At 37.7% G+C, this 21,648-nt stretch overlaps 3 protein-coding genes across 7 annotated transcripts in view; 2 read left to right on the top strand and 1 right to left on the bottom strand.

Annotated features, from left to right (window-relative positions):
* The window catches only part of LOC106087571 (carbonic anhydrase 2), a 66,363-nt gene extending 58,359 nt beyond the window's left edge, over positions 1-8,004 (top strand). For all 4 annotated transcript variants that reach the window (XM_059366961.1, XM_013252664.2, XM_013252670.2 and 1 more), the window contains exon 4: positions 7,213-8,004. In XM_059366961.1, the coding sequence (XP_059222944.1) occupies positions 7,213-7,353 (141 nt within the window). In that variant the 3' untranslated portion in view covers positions 7,354-8,004. The remainder of the gene's footprint in view (positions 1-7,212) is intronic.
* A 3,847-nt stretch (positions 8,005-11,851) lies between these two features.
* LOC106088894 (uncharacterized) lies at positions 11,852-14,191 on the top strand. Of its 2 annotated transcripts, XM_013254614.2 has the most exons (2): positions 11,852-12,098; positions 12,158-14,191. In XM_013254614.2, exons 1-2 carry the CDS (start codon positions 11,965-11,967, stop codon positions 13,953-13,955), a joined length of 1,932 nt encoding a protein of 643 aa, XP_013110068.2. In that variant the 5' UTR covers positions 11,852-11,964; the 3' UTR covers positions 13,956-14,191. The 2 variants fall into 2 exon arrangements, with proteins under 2 accessions (XP_013110068.2, XP_013110059.2); XM_013254605.2 differs by having other exon boundaries at positions 11,852-14,191.
* Positions 13,948-17,056, bottom strand: LOC106088910 (palmitoyl-protein thioesterase 1). Its single transcript, XM_013254626.2, has 5 exons — positions 16,897-17,056; positions 16,607-16,844; positions 16,242-16,550; positions 16,059-16,185; positions 13,948-14,224 (listed from the first exon to the last, which is right to left on the bottom strand). Exons 1-5 carry the CDS (start codon positions 16,997-16,999, stop codon positions 14,096-14,098), a joined length of 906 nt encoding a protein of 301 aa, XP_013110080.1. The 5' UTR covers positions 17,000-17,056; the 3' UTR covers positions 13,948-14,095.
* Positions 17,057-21,648: the final 4,592 nt, after the last annotated feature.

Below are 21,648 nucleotides of genomic sequence, written 5' to 3' on the forward strand. Positions count from 1 at the left end.
CTATTTTTACTCTGTAGTTTCTACAATTAAGGTAACTTTTGAACCAGTTTAGGCAAATCCCTCGTATTCCGCAGTTTTCCAAAGTATTTAGTAATTTTTCATGTGGCAAGGTGTCGAATGCTTTACTAAAATCGATAAATAAGGCTAAGCACTGGTTGTTTATGTTAAGATTGCGGTTAATACAATTAGAAAAATACCCGAGAAGTTGATTTATGTTTTTGCCTCTTTGGAAGCCAAATTGATTGTTGCTAATTATTTTATGTTTAGTTAAGAATCTATTAAGTCTTCTCACCACAATTTCTTCTAATACTTTTTCTATTACCGATAAAATAGCTATGGGTCTGTAATTGTTAAGATCGGATTTGCTTCCGCTTTTGTAGATAGGCCGTACTATGGAAGTTTTTAGAATTTCCGGAACAACTGAATCATTTAGGCTTCTATTTATTAATGTGGTAATTATCGGTGTGAGACATTCAGCGTTCATTTTAATATCAATTGCTCTTATACCATCAATTCCAGGACTTTTTTTGGCGTTCAGTGTTTTTAATATGTTTAATATTTCTTCTTCATTAGCTTCCTCCATGTAGATAGTATTACACATAAGATTACTAGGACTTCTGCTGGTTTGGACATTGCAGGCATGAATTATGTTATTAACATTGTTTTCTAGTGTATAGGCAAACTTATCGGTTAAATGTTGTACGTTTTGTTTCGGAAAATTTCGTTTTATGGTTTCATCAACATTTGCAATTTTTTTACCGGTTATTCTGTTTATAATTTGCCACGTTCCACGTATGTTATTTTGGTTTTGTAGAAATTGATTGTAGTTATATTCATTTTTTGCATGATTTATTTTTTTATTTAATTTATTATTAAAGGTCTTGTAAGTATTTTCATTGGTTTTATTATTTTTGTTTTTTATCCATCTTTTGTGTAATTTATCACGGATTTCACAGCTTTTCAATATTTCATTGTTTAACCACGGGTGTGGATTACGTTTTTTTGTTTGTTTTTTTTGATATGTATTCACTTTTTCATAGAAATTTTGTCTTTAGATAAAATTTCATAGAAATTTTGTGTTTAGATAAAATTTCATAGAATTTTTGTCTTTAGATAAAATTTCATAGAAATTTTGTCTTTAGATAAAATTTCATAGAAATTTTGTCTTTAGATAAAATTTCATAGAAATTTTGTCTTTAGATAAAATTTCATAGAAATTTTGTCTTTAGATAAAATTTCATAGAAATTTTGTCTTTAGATAAAATTTCATAGAAATTTTGTCTTTAGATAAAATTTCATAGAAATTTTGTCTTTAGATAAAATTTCATAGAAATTTTGTCTTTAGATTTTTTTTTTTTTTTTTTTTTTTTTTTTTTTTTTTTTTAATTTTAATTTTATTTAATTATATAATAAAATTCATACAATTTCACATATATAATAATATTTAATAAAAATCTTAAAAAAATTATAATTTCCCGCGAAGCCATTTCGGCTTGTCTGCAGAAAATTAGATTTCATATTGTTATTCTAGATTGTATTATTTAATAAAAATATCTAAAAACATTTTCTTATTAATATGATAACAAGTATTTTTTGGTCATTCTGCCTCTTATTGCTTTATTATTTGTATTTAATATATCTATCGGTAATCTATTTAGAAATGTTGGTAGCGTTATTTCCAATGAGAGTTTGCCGTAGTCGTTGTTGTGTCTGGGTATATGGTATTTACCATTGTGTTTGTTCCGTGTATTCCTGGAGTGGCGTATACGTTGTAAGAATTCTGAATTGTAGAATTCTTGGGATATTGTCGCGTTGTAAATACCATCGATATTAAGTATATGGAGAGTTTTAAATAGGTTGTTCTCTCTTGACGTGTTTGCATTTAATCTTGTGTCTTGTTGATTGGTTGGTGGTGTTTTGTTACTTTTGTTAAGCAGTTTAATGAGTCGATTTTGATATTTTTGGAGTACTTTGCATTGCTTTGATTTGCCCCAAGCGGTAATTCCATGCCGTAGCTGTGATTCTATCAGTGAAAAATAAGCTTGCTTTAACACAAAAAATGGTGAGCAGTTGCTTAGGTGATACAATGCGAACATAGATTTTCGTAACTTTTTCGTTAGTTGTTGGATATGTATTTTCCACTTGAAGTTGTGGTCAAGATGCACACCCAGGTATTTATATGATTCAACCAATTCGATATTTGTTTTGCAACATTCATTACTTGTTACGTTTCGATTATGTAAGCAATCGAAATCATGGAATTTTATTTCTATATTTGAGTTTGGTATATGTCTAGGTCTAATGTGCATTAATTTTGTCTTTTTTGAGTTTATTATTAGGCCATTATCGTGACACCATTTACATAATTCTGTAAACTCATTTTGCATAATCTTTTCCGCTTCTTTTACATTTTTATGCGTAACTATAATAGCAGTGTCGTCTGCATATGAAAAAACTTCGCTATGTTTAAGTAATTTTACCATTTCATTTGTGTAGATAATGTACAGTATTGGTCCCAATTTTGATCCTTGAGGTACACCAAAGTTTGTTGTAATTTGGCTGCTCAACGTGTTGTCTATTTTTACTCTGTAGTTTCTACAATTAAGGTAACTTTTGAACCAGTTTAGGCAAATCCCTCGTATTCCGCAGTTTTCCAAAGTATTTAGTAATTTTTCATGTGGCAAGGTGTCGAATGCTTTACTAAAATCGATAAATAAGGCTAAGCACTGGTTGTTTATGTTAAGATTGCGGTTAATACAATTAGAAAAATACCCGAGAAGTTGATTTATGTTTTTGCCTCTTTGGAAGCCAAATTGATTGTTGCTAATTATTTTATGTTTAGTTAAGAATCTATTAAGTCTTCTCACCACAATTTCTTCTAATACTTTTTCTATTACCGATAAAATAGCTATGGGTCTGTAATTGTTAAGATCGGATTTGCTTCCGCTTTTGTAGATAGGCCGTACTATGGAAGTTTTTAGAATTTCCGGAACAACTGAATCATTTAGGCTTCTATTTATTAATGTGGTAATTATCGGTGTGAGACATTCAGCGTTCATTTTAATATCAATTGCTCTTATACCATCAATTCCAGGACTTTTTTTGGCGTTCAGTGTTTTTAATATGTTTAATATTTCTTCTTCATTAGCTTCCTCCATGTAGATAGTATTACACATAAGATTACTAGGACTTCTGCTGGTTTGGACATTGCAGGCATGAATTATGTTATTAACATTGTTTTCTAGTGTATAGGCAAACTTATCGGTTAAATGTTGTACGTTTTGTTTCGGAAAATTTCGTTTTATGGTTTCATCAACATTTGCAATTTTTTTACCGGTTATTCTGTTTATAATTTGCCACGTTCCACGTATGTTATTTTGGTTTTGTAGAAATTGATTGTAGTTATATTCATTTTTTGCATGATTTATTTTTTTATTTAATTTATTATTAAAGGTCTTGTAAGTATTTTCATTGGTTTTATTATTTTTGTTTTTTATCCATCTTTTGTGTAATTTATCACGGATTTCACAGCTTTTCAATATTTCATTGTTTAACCACGGGTGTGGATTACGTTTTTTTGTTTGTTTTTTTGATATGTATTCACTTTTTTTGTATATGTCTTTGAATTTTTCATTAAATTTTAAATAAATATCATTGACATTATTTGATTGGTTGATTAGTAAGGACCAATTTGTTTCATTAACCAATTGGTTTATTTTAATATTGTTGAGTTTTACATTGGTATCACCCTGTGCGTTCTCTCTGTTTACTCTGTTAGAGTCTTTAATCTGGTCTAGACATCCCAAAAGAGCATAATGGTCGGCTATTGCTGCAGTTATCACGGCTGCATAAGCTCTTTCTCTTTTTCTGTTGCATCTTATGAAAAGGTGGTCTATGCATGTATTCGTATTGCCATTAAAGTTTTCTCTTGTTGTTTCTGAGACCATGCATTGAAGTCCATGAGAAGAGAGCATTCCAAGGTAATTTATTGTAGTAGTGTTTTTCTTTTTAATGTCTATATTCATATCTCCCACAACTATTAGTTCATGTTTTTTACTTACATTGTTGATATTTTCTTCTAACTCTTTTAAGAACCTTTTTTGACTCAGTTTTGGTGGCCGATAGATTGATATGACAGAAATTATTGTATCGTGTGTAGTAGTGAGGTCTATTCTTAACGACTCGGCTGAGCTCATGTGTGTTTGTATATTGCTGTACTTAATATTCTCATTTACATATATAGCAATACCTCCTCCTCTTCCCTCTCTATTCGCAAATATTGAGCTAAATCCAGCAATTCCGTATAAAGCATTTTCATCACTTGTTATGTTAGTTTCCGATAGTATTATTAGATCTGTTTTATTAATAATATTTTTTATGTATGTTAATAACGCATTAAAATTTTTTCTAAGCGATCTTATATTAATGTGTAAGATAGATAAAGGAAAATTCATAACTTCATTTTTGATTTCACTAAAATTGTTTATAGTTTCATATATGTAATTCATTATTGCGGGATTAATATCCAAATTTTAGTTTTCTTTTTTCTGTTTCGTTTTGCTTTTGTATCGTTTGGGAAAAAAATTGTTTATCTTTTGCAAAAAATATTTTATATGTCTTTGGTTTGGCTTTTTTTTTTTTTTTTTTTTTTTTTTTTTTTTTTTTTTTTTTTTTTAAGCATTAGATTCTAATTATTTATAGATTCGAGATCCGTTGAGTTTTGTAAAATAATAAAAGACGAGTTTTCATTTTTCCTAGCATGTATACATCCATTACGCACCCACACATATTTCCACCCACTTTCCTTTGCTTTTAATTTTGCTGCCCATAAAAGGCGCTTATTGTACAGAGTTAACTCATCATTTATGTATACGTATCCATCGCTTTCAATTTCTGCTTCTCCTCTCACCACACTTGATTTAATTCGATGGCCTCGCAAACTGCTCATCATCTCTTTCTTCTTATTAAGAGATGTAAACTCTACAACTATTTTCTTTTTTCGTTTTATTTTAAAGGCTCTGCTTATATGATCTTTACTCATTTCTACTCCCAAAGCATCCGCTATTCTCTTTACAACCACTTCAGATTCAATATCCATATCTTCCACGTTGCTAATTTCAATGTTTCTCTCAATATATTGTTGTTCAAGTCTTTGTACCCGTTTGTTAAGCTCTTCGATTTGCTCTGCTTTTTCCTTGTCCTTCCTCTGCAGTTCACTCACTTGTGCTGCTATGGTCGCTACATTTTTGTTCATCTCTGCTAATGCTGAATCCATATGCGATTTGAGATCATTGCTTAGAGATGATATACTTGTTGCTATAAGCTGTAAGCTGCTCTTGAGGTCGACCATTCCGGATTTGAGTTCGGCAATGTCTTCACGTGTATTCACTGGCTCGTTGCTGCTGCTGTTGTTTGTGTTGATAGATGTGACTCCTGTGTCTTTGAAACGTTTGGTGTTGTTGTTGTTAGATTCATCGTCTTCTCTTTGCTGCTTGTTTTGTTTGCTGCTGTGTGGCTGTTGTTCGCCTGCATTTGTTTTTGGCGATTCGTTGCTCTGGCTTGTGTTGTTTGTGTCGCCGAAGACAAATGTCTTGTATGCATTGTTGGGGGATTTTCTTGGTTTGCATATATGACATTTCCAATCGTTTTTTTTTGTTTGACTCATGCTTACATGAGAACTTTCAGAAAGGGAACAACAAGGGCTATGATGAAAACTGCGATTACAATGATAGCACCGCACGAATTGTATTGTTGTTATAGGTAAAGAACATTGAGCACACTTGTTGCATGGAACTTGTAATAGTGACATGTTAAGAAATATCAAAAACACTATGTACCACGATAGGGAAAATAAAAAGTTGGTAATTTAGTCGACTGTTTTTTGCTTTAAGAGAGCATAAAATATTCGGTGATGCGCAGTTTAAAATACACGTCTGTTCGCTTTGGTTGCTGGTTGTAAACTGAATTTCATAGAAATTTTGTCTTTAGATAAAATTTCATAGAAATTTTGTCTTTAGATAAAATTTCATAGAAATTTTGTCTTTAGATAAAATTTCATAGAAATTTTGTCTTTAGATAAAATTTCATAGAAATTTTGTCTTTTGAGAAAATTTCACTGAAACTCTGTCTCTAGAGAAAATTTTACTGAAAAAAAATTTTTTTTGAGAAAATTTCACTAAAATTTTTCTTTTTAGAGAAAATTTCACTGAATTTGTTTAGAGAAAATATCATTGGAATATTTTCTTAGAAAATTTCATTGAAACTTTGACTTTAGACTGGAGTTTTGTCTTTAAAGACTCTTTCATTAAAATTCGTCTTCAGAGAAAATTTTGGTAATATTTTGTCTTTAGAGAAAATTTCGCTAAAATTTTGTCTTTAGAGAAATTTTTACTGAAATTTTATCTTAAAAGAAAATTACAGTACAGTTTTGTCTTTAGAGATAATTTCACTGAAATTTTGTCTTTAGAGAAAATTTCACAGGAGTTTTGTCTTTTGAGAAAATTTCACTGAAATTTTGTCTTTAAAGTAAATTTCATAGAAATTGTGTCTTTAGAGCAAATTTCACTAAAATTTTGTCTTAAAGAAAATTTCACTGAAATTTTGTCTTTAGAGAAAATTTCACTGAAATTTTGTCTTTAGAGAAAATTTCACTGAAATTTTGTCTTTAGAGAAAATTTCACTGAAATTTTGTCTTCAGAGAAAATTTCACTGAAATTTTGTCTTCAGAGAAAATTTCACTGAAATTTTGTCTTCAGAGAAAATTTTACTGAAATTTTGTTTTAAATGAAAATTTTTGTCTTTAGAGAATATTTTACTGCAGTTTTGTCTTTAGAGAAAATTTCACAGAAATTTTGTCTTTAGAAAAAATTTCACTGAAATTTTGTCTTTAGAGAAAATTTCACTTCAATTTTGTCTTCAGAGAAAATTTTACTGAAATTTTGTCTTAAATGAAAATTTTTGTCTTTAGAGAATAATTCACTGCAGTTTTGTCTCTTGAGAAAATTTCACTGAAGTGTTGTCTTTAGAGACTATTTTACTGCAATTTGGTCTTTAGAGAAAATTTCACTGAAAATTTGTTTTTAGAACTTTGGACTCTAGATAAAATGTTGATACAATTTTTTAATCTTAGATAAAAGCTTTATCTATTTTTAATTTTTATCTTCTATTGCTGTATCCGTTTTAATTATATTTTTTTATTTCCTATGATTTCAGGTTCAAGTCTTTCGCAATCTCCAATCATGTCCCAAGGATGAAACCAAAAAAATCGTCAACAACTATCGTGAAATACAGAAGCCCGATAAAAATCCCGAAATTCTATTTGCACGCAATGCCAAGCCAAAATCGAAATTATGATCTAATCATCTTTTCATCATAAAAAGCGAACTAATCTAATCATTTTCATTAACCATTTTCTGCTTTAAAAATGTTGTTCCAAACTGTGCTAAATTATAAAATTTACATATCTTTTTTGTTTGTTTTGTTTAGTTTCTCACCCTCACAACTACACTACACTCCTATATAAATTAAACTACTATAACTTATGTTACTATAAAGAACGTATCTATAAACTCTTATATTTTGGTTGTATTAAGGCAATATATATAGTTTTTATATTGACTGTGTTTTTTTTTTAATTTTTTTGTTATGTTGTTTCTACATTTATAGAATTTATTCTAATAATTTGTCTATTGTTTTTCCACGAAACTGCACTCAAAACTGTTCTTTGTTATAAAAAAAACAAATTTAAAAATTATAATAATTTTTGAATATATAAGACACAAATCAAGTGCACTTCAAGGCAATAACTATTAACCAAGAAATCATTCACACACCAACTCAAAGAAAACTAAACAAATAAATATTTCATAGAAATATGGTGAAAAGTACTTTTTATTACAACTTTGGCATGTAGTATTTATAACCATTAAGTTATTAATTTAAAATTTTTTATAAAAAACTATTAATAAATGCCCATAAAAAACTACTAAATGAAAGAAAACTAAAGAGAGTGTTAGTTTAAATTTAAATATGATATGGGAGAATATATTTTTAATCACAAAAGCTTAGAAAATGTTATCTAAAACACTTTAGTAAATTTCATCTATGTTCGTTTTTCGCGACATTTTTTCGTAATTGCACTTTTTATATAATAGATTTGAAGCAAAAGCAAGTAAAAGCGTTTTAAGTTCGGCCGGGCCGAATCTCATATCCATCCACCCCCCATCATGGATCGCATTTGTCGAGTTCTTTTCCCGGTGTCTCTTTTCAGACAAACAAAGGCAGGGAAAGGATAAAATAAAAGAATTGCTATGCTATTGGAGCTATCTCACCATAGTATCTCAGCCAAATCGTATAAGAATTGCGGCCTTTAGGGGCTCATAAAGTAAAATAGGGAGATCATTTTATAGATGAGCTGTATTAGGCTAAAGACCGATTCAGATGAAGGTCATGGGAGAAGCCGTTGTACAAAATTTCACAAAAATCGGATAATAATTGCGCCCTATAGAGGCTCAAGAAGTCAAAATCTCAGATCGGTTTATGTGGCAGCTATATCAGGTTATAGACCTATTTGTACCATACTTTGCACAGTTGTTTAAAGTCATAACGAAACACGTCATGAAAAATTTCAGCGAAATCGGATAGGATTTGCGCCCTCTAAAGGCTCAAGAAATCAAGACCCCAGATCAGTTTATATGACAGCTATATCAGATTATTCTCCGTCCTTCATCCATACTTGGCACAGTTGTTGAAAATTGTAACAAAACACTTCATGCAAAATTTCAGCCAAATTGGATAATAATTGTGCCCTCTAGTGGCTCAAGAAGTCAAGATTCAAGATCTGTTTATATGCCAGCTATATCAGGTTATGGACTGATTTAAACCATATTTGGCACAGTTGTTGCAAGTCATGACGAAACTCTTCATTTAAAATTTCAGCCAAATCGGAGAGGAATTGCGCCCTCTAGAGGCTCAAGAAGTCAAGACCCCAGATCGGTTTATCTGACAGCTATATCAGGTTATGAACCGATTTCAACCACCATGATTTCCACAGATGTTGGAAATCATAACAAAACACCTCATGCAAAATTTTCGACCTACACCTATAAGAAGTATTTGTGCAGAATATCAAGCGGCTAGCTTTACTCCTTCGAAAGTTAGCGTGCTTTCGACGGACGGACATGGCTAGATCGACATAAAATGTCGTGACGATCAAGAATTGATATACTTTATGAGGTCTGAGACGAATATTTCGAGGAGTTACAAATAGAATGACGAAATTAGTATACCCCCATCCTATGGTGGAGGGTACAAAAACTTGCTGGTTTCATTCAGTTGGACATTCCTCCACAACTTATGAAACAATTTTAATATAAGTAATATGTTTTCGTTGTGTTTAAAAAAAGTAATCGCGAATATAATCAACTTTGAAAAACAAACATAGTACCAGCCTTAAAGGCAAAATTTGTATCAAATTTCTATGCTATTTTATCTAAAGACAACATTGAAATTATGTTTAAAGATAAAATGTCTATGAAATTGTATCTAATAAGAAAATTATGGGTGTGGAATAAAGGATGGATAGAGGAGATATCGCCTTACCTTAGGAAACACTACTTCTTATCCAAATACGATTGGCGACTGCAAAAATAAATTGCTATCCATCGTATTAGGCCTAGCCGGAAGGAAGTTTGGCGATGACAAAGCATGCCGTTTCAAAATAAAATTGGCGACTGGAAAAATAAATTCAATTCCATGGCAGCCGGTTGTAAATACCGGATTGACCCGATGGATACCTTCGCCAGCAAGAGCTGCCGCATCAGTGTACAACATACTGCTCCAACAACAACAATAACAAACATAAATTGCTATCCGTCGTTTAAGGCCGAGCTGACAGGAAATTTGGCGATGGCAAAGCGTACCGTTTCAAAAGCCTACGATGGGTTCAGAGCTAGAGCTGACAAAATATCAATGGCACTATCGATACTATCGATTTTTAATTTTTTGACTGAATATCGATTGATATTTTTCCGATTGATACTATCGCAAAGTAAAATTTTTTTGCAAAACTAAACAAAAATAAGCAATCCGGCGCTGAATGTGTCCTTTAAGATACATTGCGCCTATAGAGGGCACAATTTTCATTCGATTAGACTAACATTTTGTACAATAATTTCTCTTATGTCTTCTAACTGACTTATTTAACCTTGGTGTTTTTTTTTTGATCTGTGCATTGATATTGTTACTTATAAATCGTTCTCCTGATTTATAATTCTCGTTTATGTTTGAAATATAGGTGATAGGATGTCTACGATACTATCGGTATATATTATTAAAACTATCGAAAATATCGAATGTTGCGATTAGCGATAGTTTGCCAACTTTATACAGAGCTAGAGCTGGTAAAATATGGATGGCACGATGGATACTATCGATATTTTATTTTTTATCTAAATATCAATTTATATTTTTCATTTCTTTGCAGAATTGAGCAAAAATTAGCGATCCGACACTGAACGCATTTTTTAACATACATTGCTCCTGTAGAGGGTGCAATTTTCATCCGAGTGAGCTTAAATTTTTTACAATGATTTCTCTCATGATATCCAACTGACTTATTAAATTTGGTTTTATAGGGTCGTGCATTGATATTGGTTCTACATAAACCGATCTCGTGATATGTACTTCTCATTTTCGTTTGAAATATAGGTGATGGAAAATTAAAGATAGTATCGATACTATCGATATTTGTTATAAGAAATATGGAAAATATCGAATGTTGCGATTATAGATAGTTTGCCAGCGCTATTCAGAGCGTCAACCAAACGGCAACACGCCAGCCCAATATTGCCGAACCAGTGCCGGAAGGTGTAACTTTCCTTAAATTCAATGGTTGCCGAGACAAGATCGAAGAAATTGTAGACTTTATGCGTAGGAAGAACATAATGGTTGCAGCGATCCAGAAGACAAAGCTAACCAACACCTGCAGCCTGCACAGTTGTCACAGCTGTTACAATGTGCTACTTAGGGATCGTATACGGAATGAAGGTGGGGGATTGGCTTCGTGATACACCATTCCGTGCAGTATAAACCCATCTTGTATGCGCCTGACGCTAATGACCTATACATGGCAGGCGCATACAAGATTGGTCTATACTGGAAGCTCCACGTTCTGCACGGTGTACAAGAATGCCCCCACTATGATTACGAGCAGGTGTAGCAGCTCGCCAGATATTTATATCGCTTTTTTTTGGGATCAGACCAACTCCATAACACTCACCATCGACCGAAACCCGGCCCGGAGTGGGATACCTGTGAGAACCACACAGGCTGGAACAATGAGGTCCGATCTATGTGGTGTTGATTGCTGTCACGAGAAGTTTAGCTGCGAATCGCGGACAATCAACGGTATCGAGCGGAGAGTCTCAATGAGAGGTCGCTTGGCATCGGCTCTTGCACAAATACTGAGAGCCTATGATGCTCGTTATTATTGGCGTCTTTAAATAACCAATGGCTACCCTATACTCGCGGCGATCGGTCCTTTGGACCGGAACGAGCTTGCTCACTAACAGAAGCTTGACGAGGATCGCCACCTCCACATGAAAATGTGGCTACAATAACAACCGAAACCCGACTTCATAACCTCTGAACGCCCCATGTTTATTAATCAGAAGTAGACCGATTGGGTCGGCTTCAGAGAGTACATCAATCGCCGCTTCTGAGAGCTGACACCTCGATATGACTAGACGAGTCGTTCAAGCCTTTAAAAAACAAATGCCCATCAAGTCCCGCAGCGATCGGTCCTATGGGCCGGAACTACCTTGTTCACATGACTTGACTTGACAGTAGCCTCAGGTTTTTATGAAATTTCTCATTGCCAGAAATTATTTGATTTTTTATCGATTTTGAAACGAATGAAAAATTTAACTTCCATTATAAACATGAGAAAATCTAAAGCATCGACACATGTTGACCCCTCCCGCAACAATGTGCTATCCTTGGACTCTAGCATTGCAACACCACAAAAGCCCTTATCTAAGGAGCCCAATCAACATATTGTTTCCGAAATCATCAACCATATATTCGATGAACAAAAGGGAGTATGTGATGTCTCATCATCGCAATGTTCCAGCTTGCAATTACATTCATCCGATTACAGCTATGACAAACGTTTAAAATACTGGAAGGATGTGTTAAAGGACCGAGAAAAATTGAATCTTAAGATTAAGGACAAAACAGCAAAACGCTCGAATGACATTCTATACAACAATTTAAGCACAATCGACGAAAGAGATAAGCAGACCATCAAACGAATTTTGGACTATGCCCAGCGCCTGAATCCCATACATTTGATGGCGAAGAAAACTACTGTATTGGAAGAAAAATATAACCCAAAAACTTGTCGAGCTATACCAGAGATTCAAGAAACTTTGCCCAAAGCTGAACGGGAAGGAAAGGCCTGTGTGGAAATAAGTGGTTTGCCGAAGGTTACAAAACAAGAACTGTTGGGCAAAGACAAAAATCAAGGATGCAAAAAATCTCACAACTGGCTGAAGTCCAAACATTTGGATGCCCAAATTGATGAAAAGCGTGAGGACATTGAACGTGTAGTTGAATTTTATCCAGACATAGAAAATTTGCAAATTGTAGGCGAGGGTATTTTCAAAAAGGAAGTACTAGAACACAATTCACAGATTGAGTTGCTGCTGCCTGTGGTAGATATTTGCGAGATCTCTTCGGAGTCTATAGAGTTTAAAAAACAACAACCAGTCCCTGAAAACCCTCAACAATTACCTAAAGTTGCACCTGAGTATGCTTTAAAGATTAATGAACATACTTTCTATCTTGCCAACAATCATGAAAAACGTTATAAAAAACTTGAAATTGAAACCTCATTCCATAGCCGACCATTTTGTTCAGAGATAAAGAGAATTATGGCGATTGAAAATATTGGCCAAAAAGTTTTAAACTTTCAATGGTCCAATCGTTCCTATTACAAAAGAAATTCCAATTTGCTGAAATCCCTGGATAATGAATTTATATTGGATAATAGTTCTTTTCGATTGTGTGGTGGCGATTCCAAGGATTTTTCAGTTTTATATCAACCACGTAGAGTGGCTGTAGTAAAGAGTAAATGGGTATTAAAAGTAAAACCCAACTTCTTTGAAAGAAGGGTGGATGGCATAGCAATTCTACTCATTGGCAAGTGTGAGCCCACTGAAAAATATGTTAAGAAATTGCAAGACATACAGAGCGAAGTCGTAGAAAAGTCTAATATGAAAATGATGCGAAAATTGGCATTGAATTTGGGAACAATAACCGCAAATCTGGAACCCATTGAGATTTCTTGTCCCTATCAGCGCACCCTAAATGAATTGGAATTATTTGAAAAATTGAATGCAGGCTTTAAATGTGAGCGCTTTCACGATCTGGAATTACTCAAAGACCTCTATAAGAGAGTCAAAAAGCCTAGAGACAAAATATGGGATCTACAGGTCGATACCTTAAAATCTAGTATATTGAGAATTTCAAATGCTGAATACCGTGCGCTGTACTTTAATGAATTATCTGTACTCTTGGATGGCATGAAAGGCCAAGGTAAACAGTTGCAAGAATGCTGCCTGAACAATTCGGAAAAAGATAAAACCCGCTTATTTTATGTCAGAGGTATTGTAAGTACCAGCATAGATGAATGGCAGGATTTGACCGGAAATCTAGAAGTATCATTTATGAAAACTTTATTGCATACAACTCAGTATGAAGATGATGATACACAAACTGCTGAAAAAGAACAAAACAATAATAAAACTGGGCGCATTTCTGAAAGCCATAGTTTCCAAAAATCCATAAGAAGTCTTAAATCATTCCAGGATAGCTGGTATATGCAAACATATACATTGGTGTGTAATGCTGTGGAAAATATCGTTAATGTCATAGAAAGTACCGAAGTTTTCTAAACCATTATGATTTTATTTTCTTTAACACTTCTCCCAAAATTAAACTAATAACTTATATAAATCAGACCTTGTTATATACCAGATTATAATTATATATTTTATACAATAATTAAAAGAATAATAAATTCCCCGGGTAGAGTTTAATCTCTTTCAGCACTGAGTAAAGGTATGATGTTTTGCAAAAACCATTCTTTGTCGATTTGCAAATGGTCGCCTTCAACAGCCAGAAAAACTAATTTATTGTTGATGTCCATTTGCTTTAGGGAGAGCTGAAAAGAAAAATGTATATGAACTAGTTTTCAAAAATTGTTTGATTTGAAAATGGTCATTTTACAAAAAGAAACTATATGGGTGGTTAACCTTTGTTGAAGTTAAGCGTTTCACCTAGGGAATATTCTCTGAGCATTTTGTTGTTGTTGTAGCAGTATGTTGTACACTGAGGCGACAGCCCTTGCCGATGAAAAATCTCAACGGGTCAATGCGGTACATGCAACCGGCTGCCGTTGGATTGCTGAGCATTTTGTTATTCTACTTACTGATGGTGTACCAAAGCTAACTGTAACAAAGGATTTTTTCATTGGGAAAGTAGTTTTTAAAGTAGGCGCTACAGAGTCAGAATTAAGCTTTGGCTTGGGGTGGCGGTCGTCTGTGGTTATGTCGACGTGATTCATTCATGGCGTGAGTATGTCACCAGATCACCGGGAGGCGGCCGCAGGCGGATTGCGTGTAAATGTTTTCATGGGCTCAGTGGGTACTATGTCAGAGGAACAAGAAAGAGCTACTTACGATAACCACAGGGACGTGATTCACTTACATAGTGAGCGTGGCAATAAATCACCCGGAAGTGGTCGTAAACAAATGGCGCAGACGCGTTTACGATAATCACCGAGACGTGATTCACTCACGGCGTGAACGTGGACATCACGCGTCTTCACGGACTCCGCGGCTCCCATGTCAGAAGGGCAAGGACGAGGTCCTGGCTAAGAAAATAACCAATACAAGATTAGCTCTCATCGTGAGCGCGATATTAAATCACCCGGATGCGGTCGTAAGCAGATTACGCGGACGCGTGTTCACGGGGTTAGCGGCTCATTTCTCAGGGGGAAAAGCAGGAAGTGCTGGGTACGATAATCACCAAGACGTGATTCACTCACAGCGTGAGCGTGGCACTAAATCACCGGTATGCGGTCATAGGCGGACAGGTGTTCATGTGCTCAGTGGGTTCTATGTCAGAGGAACAAGGGAGAAGAACTGGCTACGATAACAACAGAGAGCGATTCACTTATATCGCGAGCGTGGCAAAAAATCACCCGGAAGCGGTCGTAAGCATATGGCACAGACGCGTTAACTATAATCATCGAGACATGACATCACTGAGATACGGTAGGTCATAGGCGGATGATGCGGATGCGTCTTTACGGACTCCCCGGCTCTTATGTCAGAAGGGCAAGGGCAAATTTCTGGGTAAGAAAATAACCAAGAATGATTAACTCTCATCGTGAGCATGGCATTAAACCAGCTGGTTGCGGTCGTAAGCAGATGACGCAGAAGCGTGGTTAACGGCTCACAAACGGCGCGATCATGTCACATCAAGTAGATGAAGTGTTCACGGGCTCCGTGGCTCCTATGGAAGAGGGACAATGACGAAGTAATGGCTGAGAAAATATGAAAAGACGTGATTCACTCACGTCGTGGGCGCGGCAGTAACTCACTCGAATGCGATCGAAACAGACGCGTGTTCTGCGGTTCCTATGTCAGAGGGATAAAGGCGAAGTGCTGGGTACTTAATCACCGAGGTGTGATTCACTCACGTCGTGAGCGTGGCTAGGCGGTCGTAGGCAGATGACGCAGACTCGTGTTTACGCGCTCCTATGCCAGAAGGACAAGGGTGAGTTACTGGCTACGATAATCACCAAGACGTGATTCAATCATGATCATGCGATTAAATCACAGAGCGCGGTCGCAAGCAGATTGCGCGGGCGTGTTAATGAGCTTCGAAAAGCTTGCCTTGATCAACAGCTCATCGAAGAATTTTTTTACCTAACTCAATGTATTTGGAATTCTTACAATAGATGAAAATTTAAAACTTAATCTGAGTCTTACCTGCTCATAAACTTTGCTCTGTTTTAGAGGTAAAATCTCTTTATCCTGCCCTGGTTTATAGAATTCAAACCATTGTGATTCTTTGGGCTGTACAATTGTATCATTTAAGAATTTAACCATTACAAATCTGGTAAGTAAAAAAATTAGATCATAAATTTTAACACTCACATCAGCAATGCTTACTTGTCCAAACGATTTAAGTTGTCCGCATACAAGCCATTTACATAGACCTCATTGTTAATGTCAGCCAAAAAGCTGCTGTGAGCTATATATTCCCTTTCTTTCAACGGATCATGCCAATAAGTAGCTTGCACAAAATTCAATTGTGGCCATTCCTCATAGGCGGCCTTATTTAAAATTTTTCGCATTAATTCACAAGTACGCGACGACAACGAGGGACATTTGGGCAAACCAAATACACCTTGATGTTGGCCACCCAATGTTATTAAAACCTTCATGGGTGGCAGGGGACAGCGTTGAGCTAAAGCTCGTCTGGAAAACATAACTTCTTCTTAACATTTTATCAAATAAAACAAAGGAAACCTTACAAAAATTGTCCCCCTTGACTGAACCCAATGGCATTGTAACCTTTACTCAATCTTTCGTCTTTGGCCAACTGTTGACAAACGTAATCCACCTGCTGGTTTGGATGTATAAAAAATCCACTTTGATAATCCATTACTATGTTACCTCCTATCTGCAATGATCTAACATAGGTTTGATTTAGGTTATCTTCTAATATTTTTTTAATTGAACCCAAACTGAAGGCGAAACAGCAGGTATCCCCTGAAAATGCAAATTTAAAATCTTTCTTAAATATTTTTCTTGAATATCTTACCCATTCCGTGCCACATGACAACAGGATATTTCTCCCCATTTGTGGGCGTGGTATATAGGGCACTCAAAAGGAGTACCGCCTTAATTAAACTCTTCCAAATCATTTTATTAGTTCCGCAATAATCTCTTCATCGAACAAAGAACGGTCAATAACAGTAAACAAATTGAATTAAAAAATTGAAAATCAGCTGATTACGAGGGTCGTGGACGAGAGTACACACACACTGGAAGGAAAAACTGTTGGCGTAATTTTGACAAAACTTTTTATGGCATACAATTGCAAGGAAATTTTTATTAAAAATTATTTAAAAAAAAATAAATTTTATGTCTTCGCTCCGCAATATAAAAACAGTGGAATTAAAAGATAACACCCCTTTACACTGCTCATTAAATCCGAATTCAAGGCTCTCGTCAGCTGACTTTATAAAGGGAAAACAGATGATCGAGCCATTAAATGCGGATTTAAAGAGCAGTGTAAACGGGGTTTATGATGTCGAAACCCCGTAGAGTGAAAGAGAGAGTTTCCCATAGTTGTATATTATTTACGGTAGTGCTTTACCTCTACTTATATGTACTCTATTTCACCCTCTCCACACGGCATCGACATCGTTTCATATGCGGATTGTACGATCATGGAAACAGGCAACACATCGATGACATATTCGATAGTCTGAACGCCTACAACCTTTGCATATGCCGCTAATTTCGCTGTAATAAATTTGAAGATATCCGCCACCGAAATCGTCAGCTACATTTTTTACTACAGTGGCCCTACATTGGCAGTCGTTTGTCAGTCGTATGTCAGTGTAACATGGATTCTTTGACCATATTGATCAAAGAGGTAAAAGTGTTGTTGATATTGTTGTAACCACATTTCATGTGGAGGTGGCGATCCTCGTCAAGCTCCTGTGGGTGAGCAAGCTCGTTCCGGTCCAAAGGACCGATCGCCGCGGGAACAGGGCGACCATTGGTTATTTAAAGGCGGCAATACCTCGCCTTGTTATACCGAGCATCATAGGTACTCAGTATTTGTGCAAGAGCCTGTGCCACCCGACCTCTCACTGAGAATCTCCACTCGATACCGCTGATTGTCCGCGACTACAGTTACAGCTATTCCGTATGGAGCATTCCACTATCCACAACCTGTGGACGCGCCCGGTAGCTCACAGCTAAGCTTCTCTCGACAGCAATGAACACCACACAAATAGGAACTCAATGTTCAAGCTTGTGTAGTGCTCACATTTATCCCGTGCCTGTTGGGTGGTGTTATTGGGCGTTCGTACTCTACTCTTAAATACCTTTCATTTGATACCCATATTATCTCAATCAGTAAACACTTCCTTTCGGGTGGGTTTTGGGAGGGGCGTCCCCCCAGGTATTTTGACCGGGTGCTCAAACTCTACCATCTGTGAAAATTTCATGAAAAGAGTCTGGGAACGGGCCAACTACCTAATGCGTTTCAATAAGATGTGTAGTTGTTGTTGTTGTTGTTGTAGCAGTTTATTGTGTACTATCTTTCGTCTGCTTGATTCTGTTGAGTGTCAAGACCCAGGAACTCCGCAACTAAGTTGGGGTGCGTCCACAGGGATCTGGGTCTGAGTCGAGTGGGTCTGGCCGGACAGTTAAACAGGTGACGTGTATCGTGCGGTCCCTGGTTACAGTCGGGACATACATCTTGCACGTCGGCATCAATCCTAGCTCTGTGGGAATTGAGGCGGCTGCATCTGCCGGAACGTAATTGAGCCAGAATCACTCTGGTTTGCCGGGGGAGGTCGATTTCTTCGGGTGCAATGGGTGGCGGTCGTTCTCCAAGGACTACATTCACTCGGTAGCCAGTTAACGCGTCTGCTACCGTGTCTGCATGAATGTTGTTCAGACCCGCTTGATATGCCGCTTGATCTAGAGGTTCTCTCTTGTAGCGCTGGACCTCACGCTCTAGATCATGTAGATCTACCTTAAGGCTTCTGGGCGGTGGGTATCTATCCACAAGATGATGATTTGGATGATTTCTGCGATAACAGCCCAAAAGGTATTGCTTAGACAGCATGTAGTTATGTCTTCGCACTGGTAGGATCTTTGTCTCCTGGTGGAGGTGGTCCACATGAGAACTAAGGAGGCAGCCCGTCGCAGTTCGCAGGGCGGCATTCTGACAGATCTGAATATTATTCCACTGCGTATCACAAAGCTGACGTGACCACACTGGCGCTGCATAACTTACCACAGACCGGCCAATTGCTTTGTACGTGGTCAACAAGGTTTCTTTGTCTGCACCCCAAGTGCTGCCAGCGAGTGACTTGAGGACCTTGTTTCTACTTTTGACTTTATTGCAGATTGCTGTGGCATGTGGGGAGAAAGTGTAGGAGCTGTCAAATGTGACGCCAAGTATTTTGGGACACTTGATGGTCGGAATCAATTCTCCATCGACCATCACAGTCAGCTCAGAATTCACCTCACGCGTATTTGTAGTGAACAGTGTGGCTGAAGATTTCTTGCAGCGAAATATGAGGCAAGCTCGTTGAGGTAGACGTTCAACCTATCGCAGATGTCATCAATGGGTGGGGGGCCTGATGCCAAGATCGTACAGTCGTCCGCATATGATACGATCTCTATGCCGTCTGGAGGAGGTGGGATGGAGGATAGGTAGAGGTTAAACAGAGCCGGAGATATCACCCCGCCTTGGGGAACTCCCTGTTTCACTCTACGGTGTTTTGACTTCTTATCCCTAAATTCCACAAATGACTGGCGGCCACACATATAATTCGCGACCCAACGTTTAAGGCCTGGCTGGAGGGACGTGTTGGCGATGTCCTCAAATAATTTGGCATGGCTGACCGTGTCGAATGCCTTCGATAGGTCCAATGCCACGAGGACCGTCCTATCACATGGCCTGGGTTGATTGAAGCCACGGCAAATGTGTGTGGTGATGGCATGCAAAGCTGTTGTTGTGCTGTGCAGTCTCCGAAATCCGTGTTGATGCTCGGCGAATGGAAATTCTCCTACGAGGCTCGGGAGGAGTAATGCCTCAAGCGTCTTAGCCACTGGTGAGAGAAGGGAGATCGGTCTGTACGACTCCCCCAAACTCGGGTCTTTACCAGGCTTCAGTAGCGGGATCACTCTGCCCATTTTCCAGACATCGGGAACTATAAGAGTGTTCAATGACAGGTTAAGGACAGTGGTAAGGTACTCAACTCCAGGTAAATCCAGATTCTTTAGCATCAATGTAGAGATTCCGTCGGGGCCCAACGCCTTGGAAGATTTGGCGCCACGGATGACATTCGTAACTTCGCCCACGGTAAATTGTGATGGCTGTTCATCGGCTCGGAGACCACGAATACGGCGAATGGCTCTCCTCCTTGCCCTGTCTCTCTCGGGATGCACGATAAATTGACGGTTGAACAACCTGGCGCATCTCTTCGGATCAGTCACGGTTAACTCGCCAAAAGTGACTGAGGTCCTGTCGTCCCGTCTACCGGGGTTCGAGAGAGACTTAACAGTGGCCCACAATTTGCCTGCACCGGTGCCTAAGTTACATTGCTCCAAGTGTTCCAGCCACAAATTCCGCTTATGTTCGTTGACTACCCTGTTTATTTCCAGATTCAGCTCGCTGATTCTGGGGTTAGCGGGGTCCATAGCACGAATCCCATCACGCTCGTCTGCGAGTACCACTGCTTGCGCCGGGAAATTGGGTCGCACTTGCGGTATTCGACCGGCTGGTATAAAGCGAGCGGCTGCTGCGTTGATGATGTCTCGGAATTTCCTCTCGGCCACAAGCACATCAGAGGGGGGTGGCAGTTCATTGAAGCGGCGATTGGTATACTCTCTGAAGCCAGTCCAATTGGCCTTCTTGTAGTTGATGAACGTTCGGCGCTCAGAGGTTATGAAGTCGGGTGGTCGGTCGATGGTGAGGATTATGGGGAGGTGGTCTGACCCCAAAGAGATGACGGCTTGCCAGGATACGTCACTCAGGAGATCAGGGGATGCGATTGAGATGTCTGGCGAGCTGCTGCACCTCCTCGTAATCCTAGTGGGGGCATCCTCATTCACCGTGCAAAACGTGGAGCTATCTATCTGCTCTGCCAAAGCTATGCCACGCTGGTCGTTGCCTAGGGGAGAATGCCATGACGAGTGATGTGCATTGAAATCCCCCAAGAACCAGACGACCATGGCCAGATAGCAACCCACTTATGTCGGGGCTGTAGGCCTGGCCATTAATCGGGGCACAGCTGCCAACCGGCGGTATATACACGTTGTATATCTCTATCTCGGCAGTACCAGACCTGACTGCTACCCCCATACATTCCATGTATGGGTCACTAGCGTCAAGCGCAGGCGAGATAGGTCTATACTGCACGGAATGGTGTATAACGAAGGCCAATCCCCCACCTCCATTCCTTGAGCGATCCTTACGTAGCACATTGTAGCCGTGACAACTGTGCAAGCTGCAGGTGTTAGTCAGCTTTGTCTCCTGGATCGCTGCGACCGATATGCTCTTCCGACTCATAAAATCTACAATCTCGTCAATCTTGCCTCGCAGTCCATTGCAGTTTAACTGCAGGAACGATACATTTCCCGACACTGGCCTGGCAATAGTAGAGCTAGGGTGCTGTCTTTGCATAAATTGCCGTACTGGAGAGGTCGGGGGGGTCACATAGTCCGACGACGAGGACGCCGAAGGCGACGACGGCGACGCTTGTGACCCACTGCTGGCTATGTTCGCACAGCACCTAGCGACATAGCCAGTATGACTATACTC

Source organism: Stomoxys calcitrans, chromosome 4 (assembly GCF_963082655.1).
Source record: "Stomoxys calcitrans chromosome 4, idStoCalc2.1, whole genome shotgun sequence".
Classification (NCBI taxonomy): domain Eukaryota; kingdom Metazoa; phylum Arthropoda; class Insecta; order Diptera; family Muscidae; genus Stomoxys; species Stomoxys calcitrans.

What these genes read in the sequence shown, in the direction of transcription:
- LOC106088910 (XM_013254626.2), bottom strand. Translation starts at nt 16,999, where the DNA reads ATGATTTGGAAGAGTTTAATTAAGGCGGTACTCCTTTTGAGTGCCCTA. An exon ending in TGTCATGTGGCACGGAATGG is followed by an intron (nt 16,845 to 16,896) that starts GTAAGATATTCA and finishes TTGCATTTTCAG; the next exon opens with GGGATACCTGCTGTTTCGCC. An exon ending in AGTCAAGGGGGACAATTTTT is followed by an intron (nt 16,551 to 16,606) that starts GTAAGGTTTCCT and finishes TATGTTTTCCAG; the next exon opens with ACGAGCTTTAGCTCAACGCT.
- LOC106088894 (XM_013254605.2), top strand. Translation starts at nt 11,913, where the DNA reads ATGAAAAATTTAACTTCCATTATAAACATGAGAAAATCTAAAGCATCG.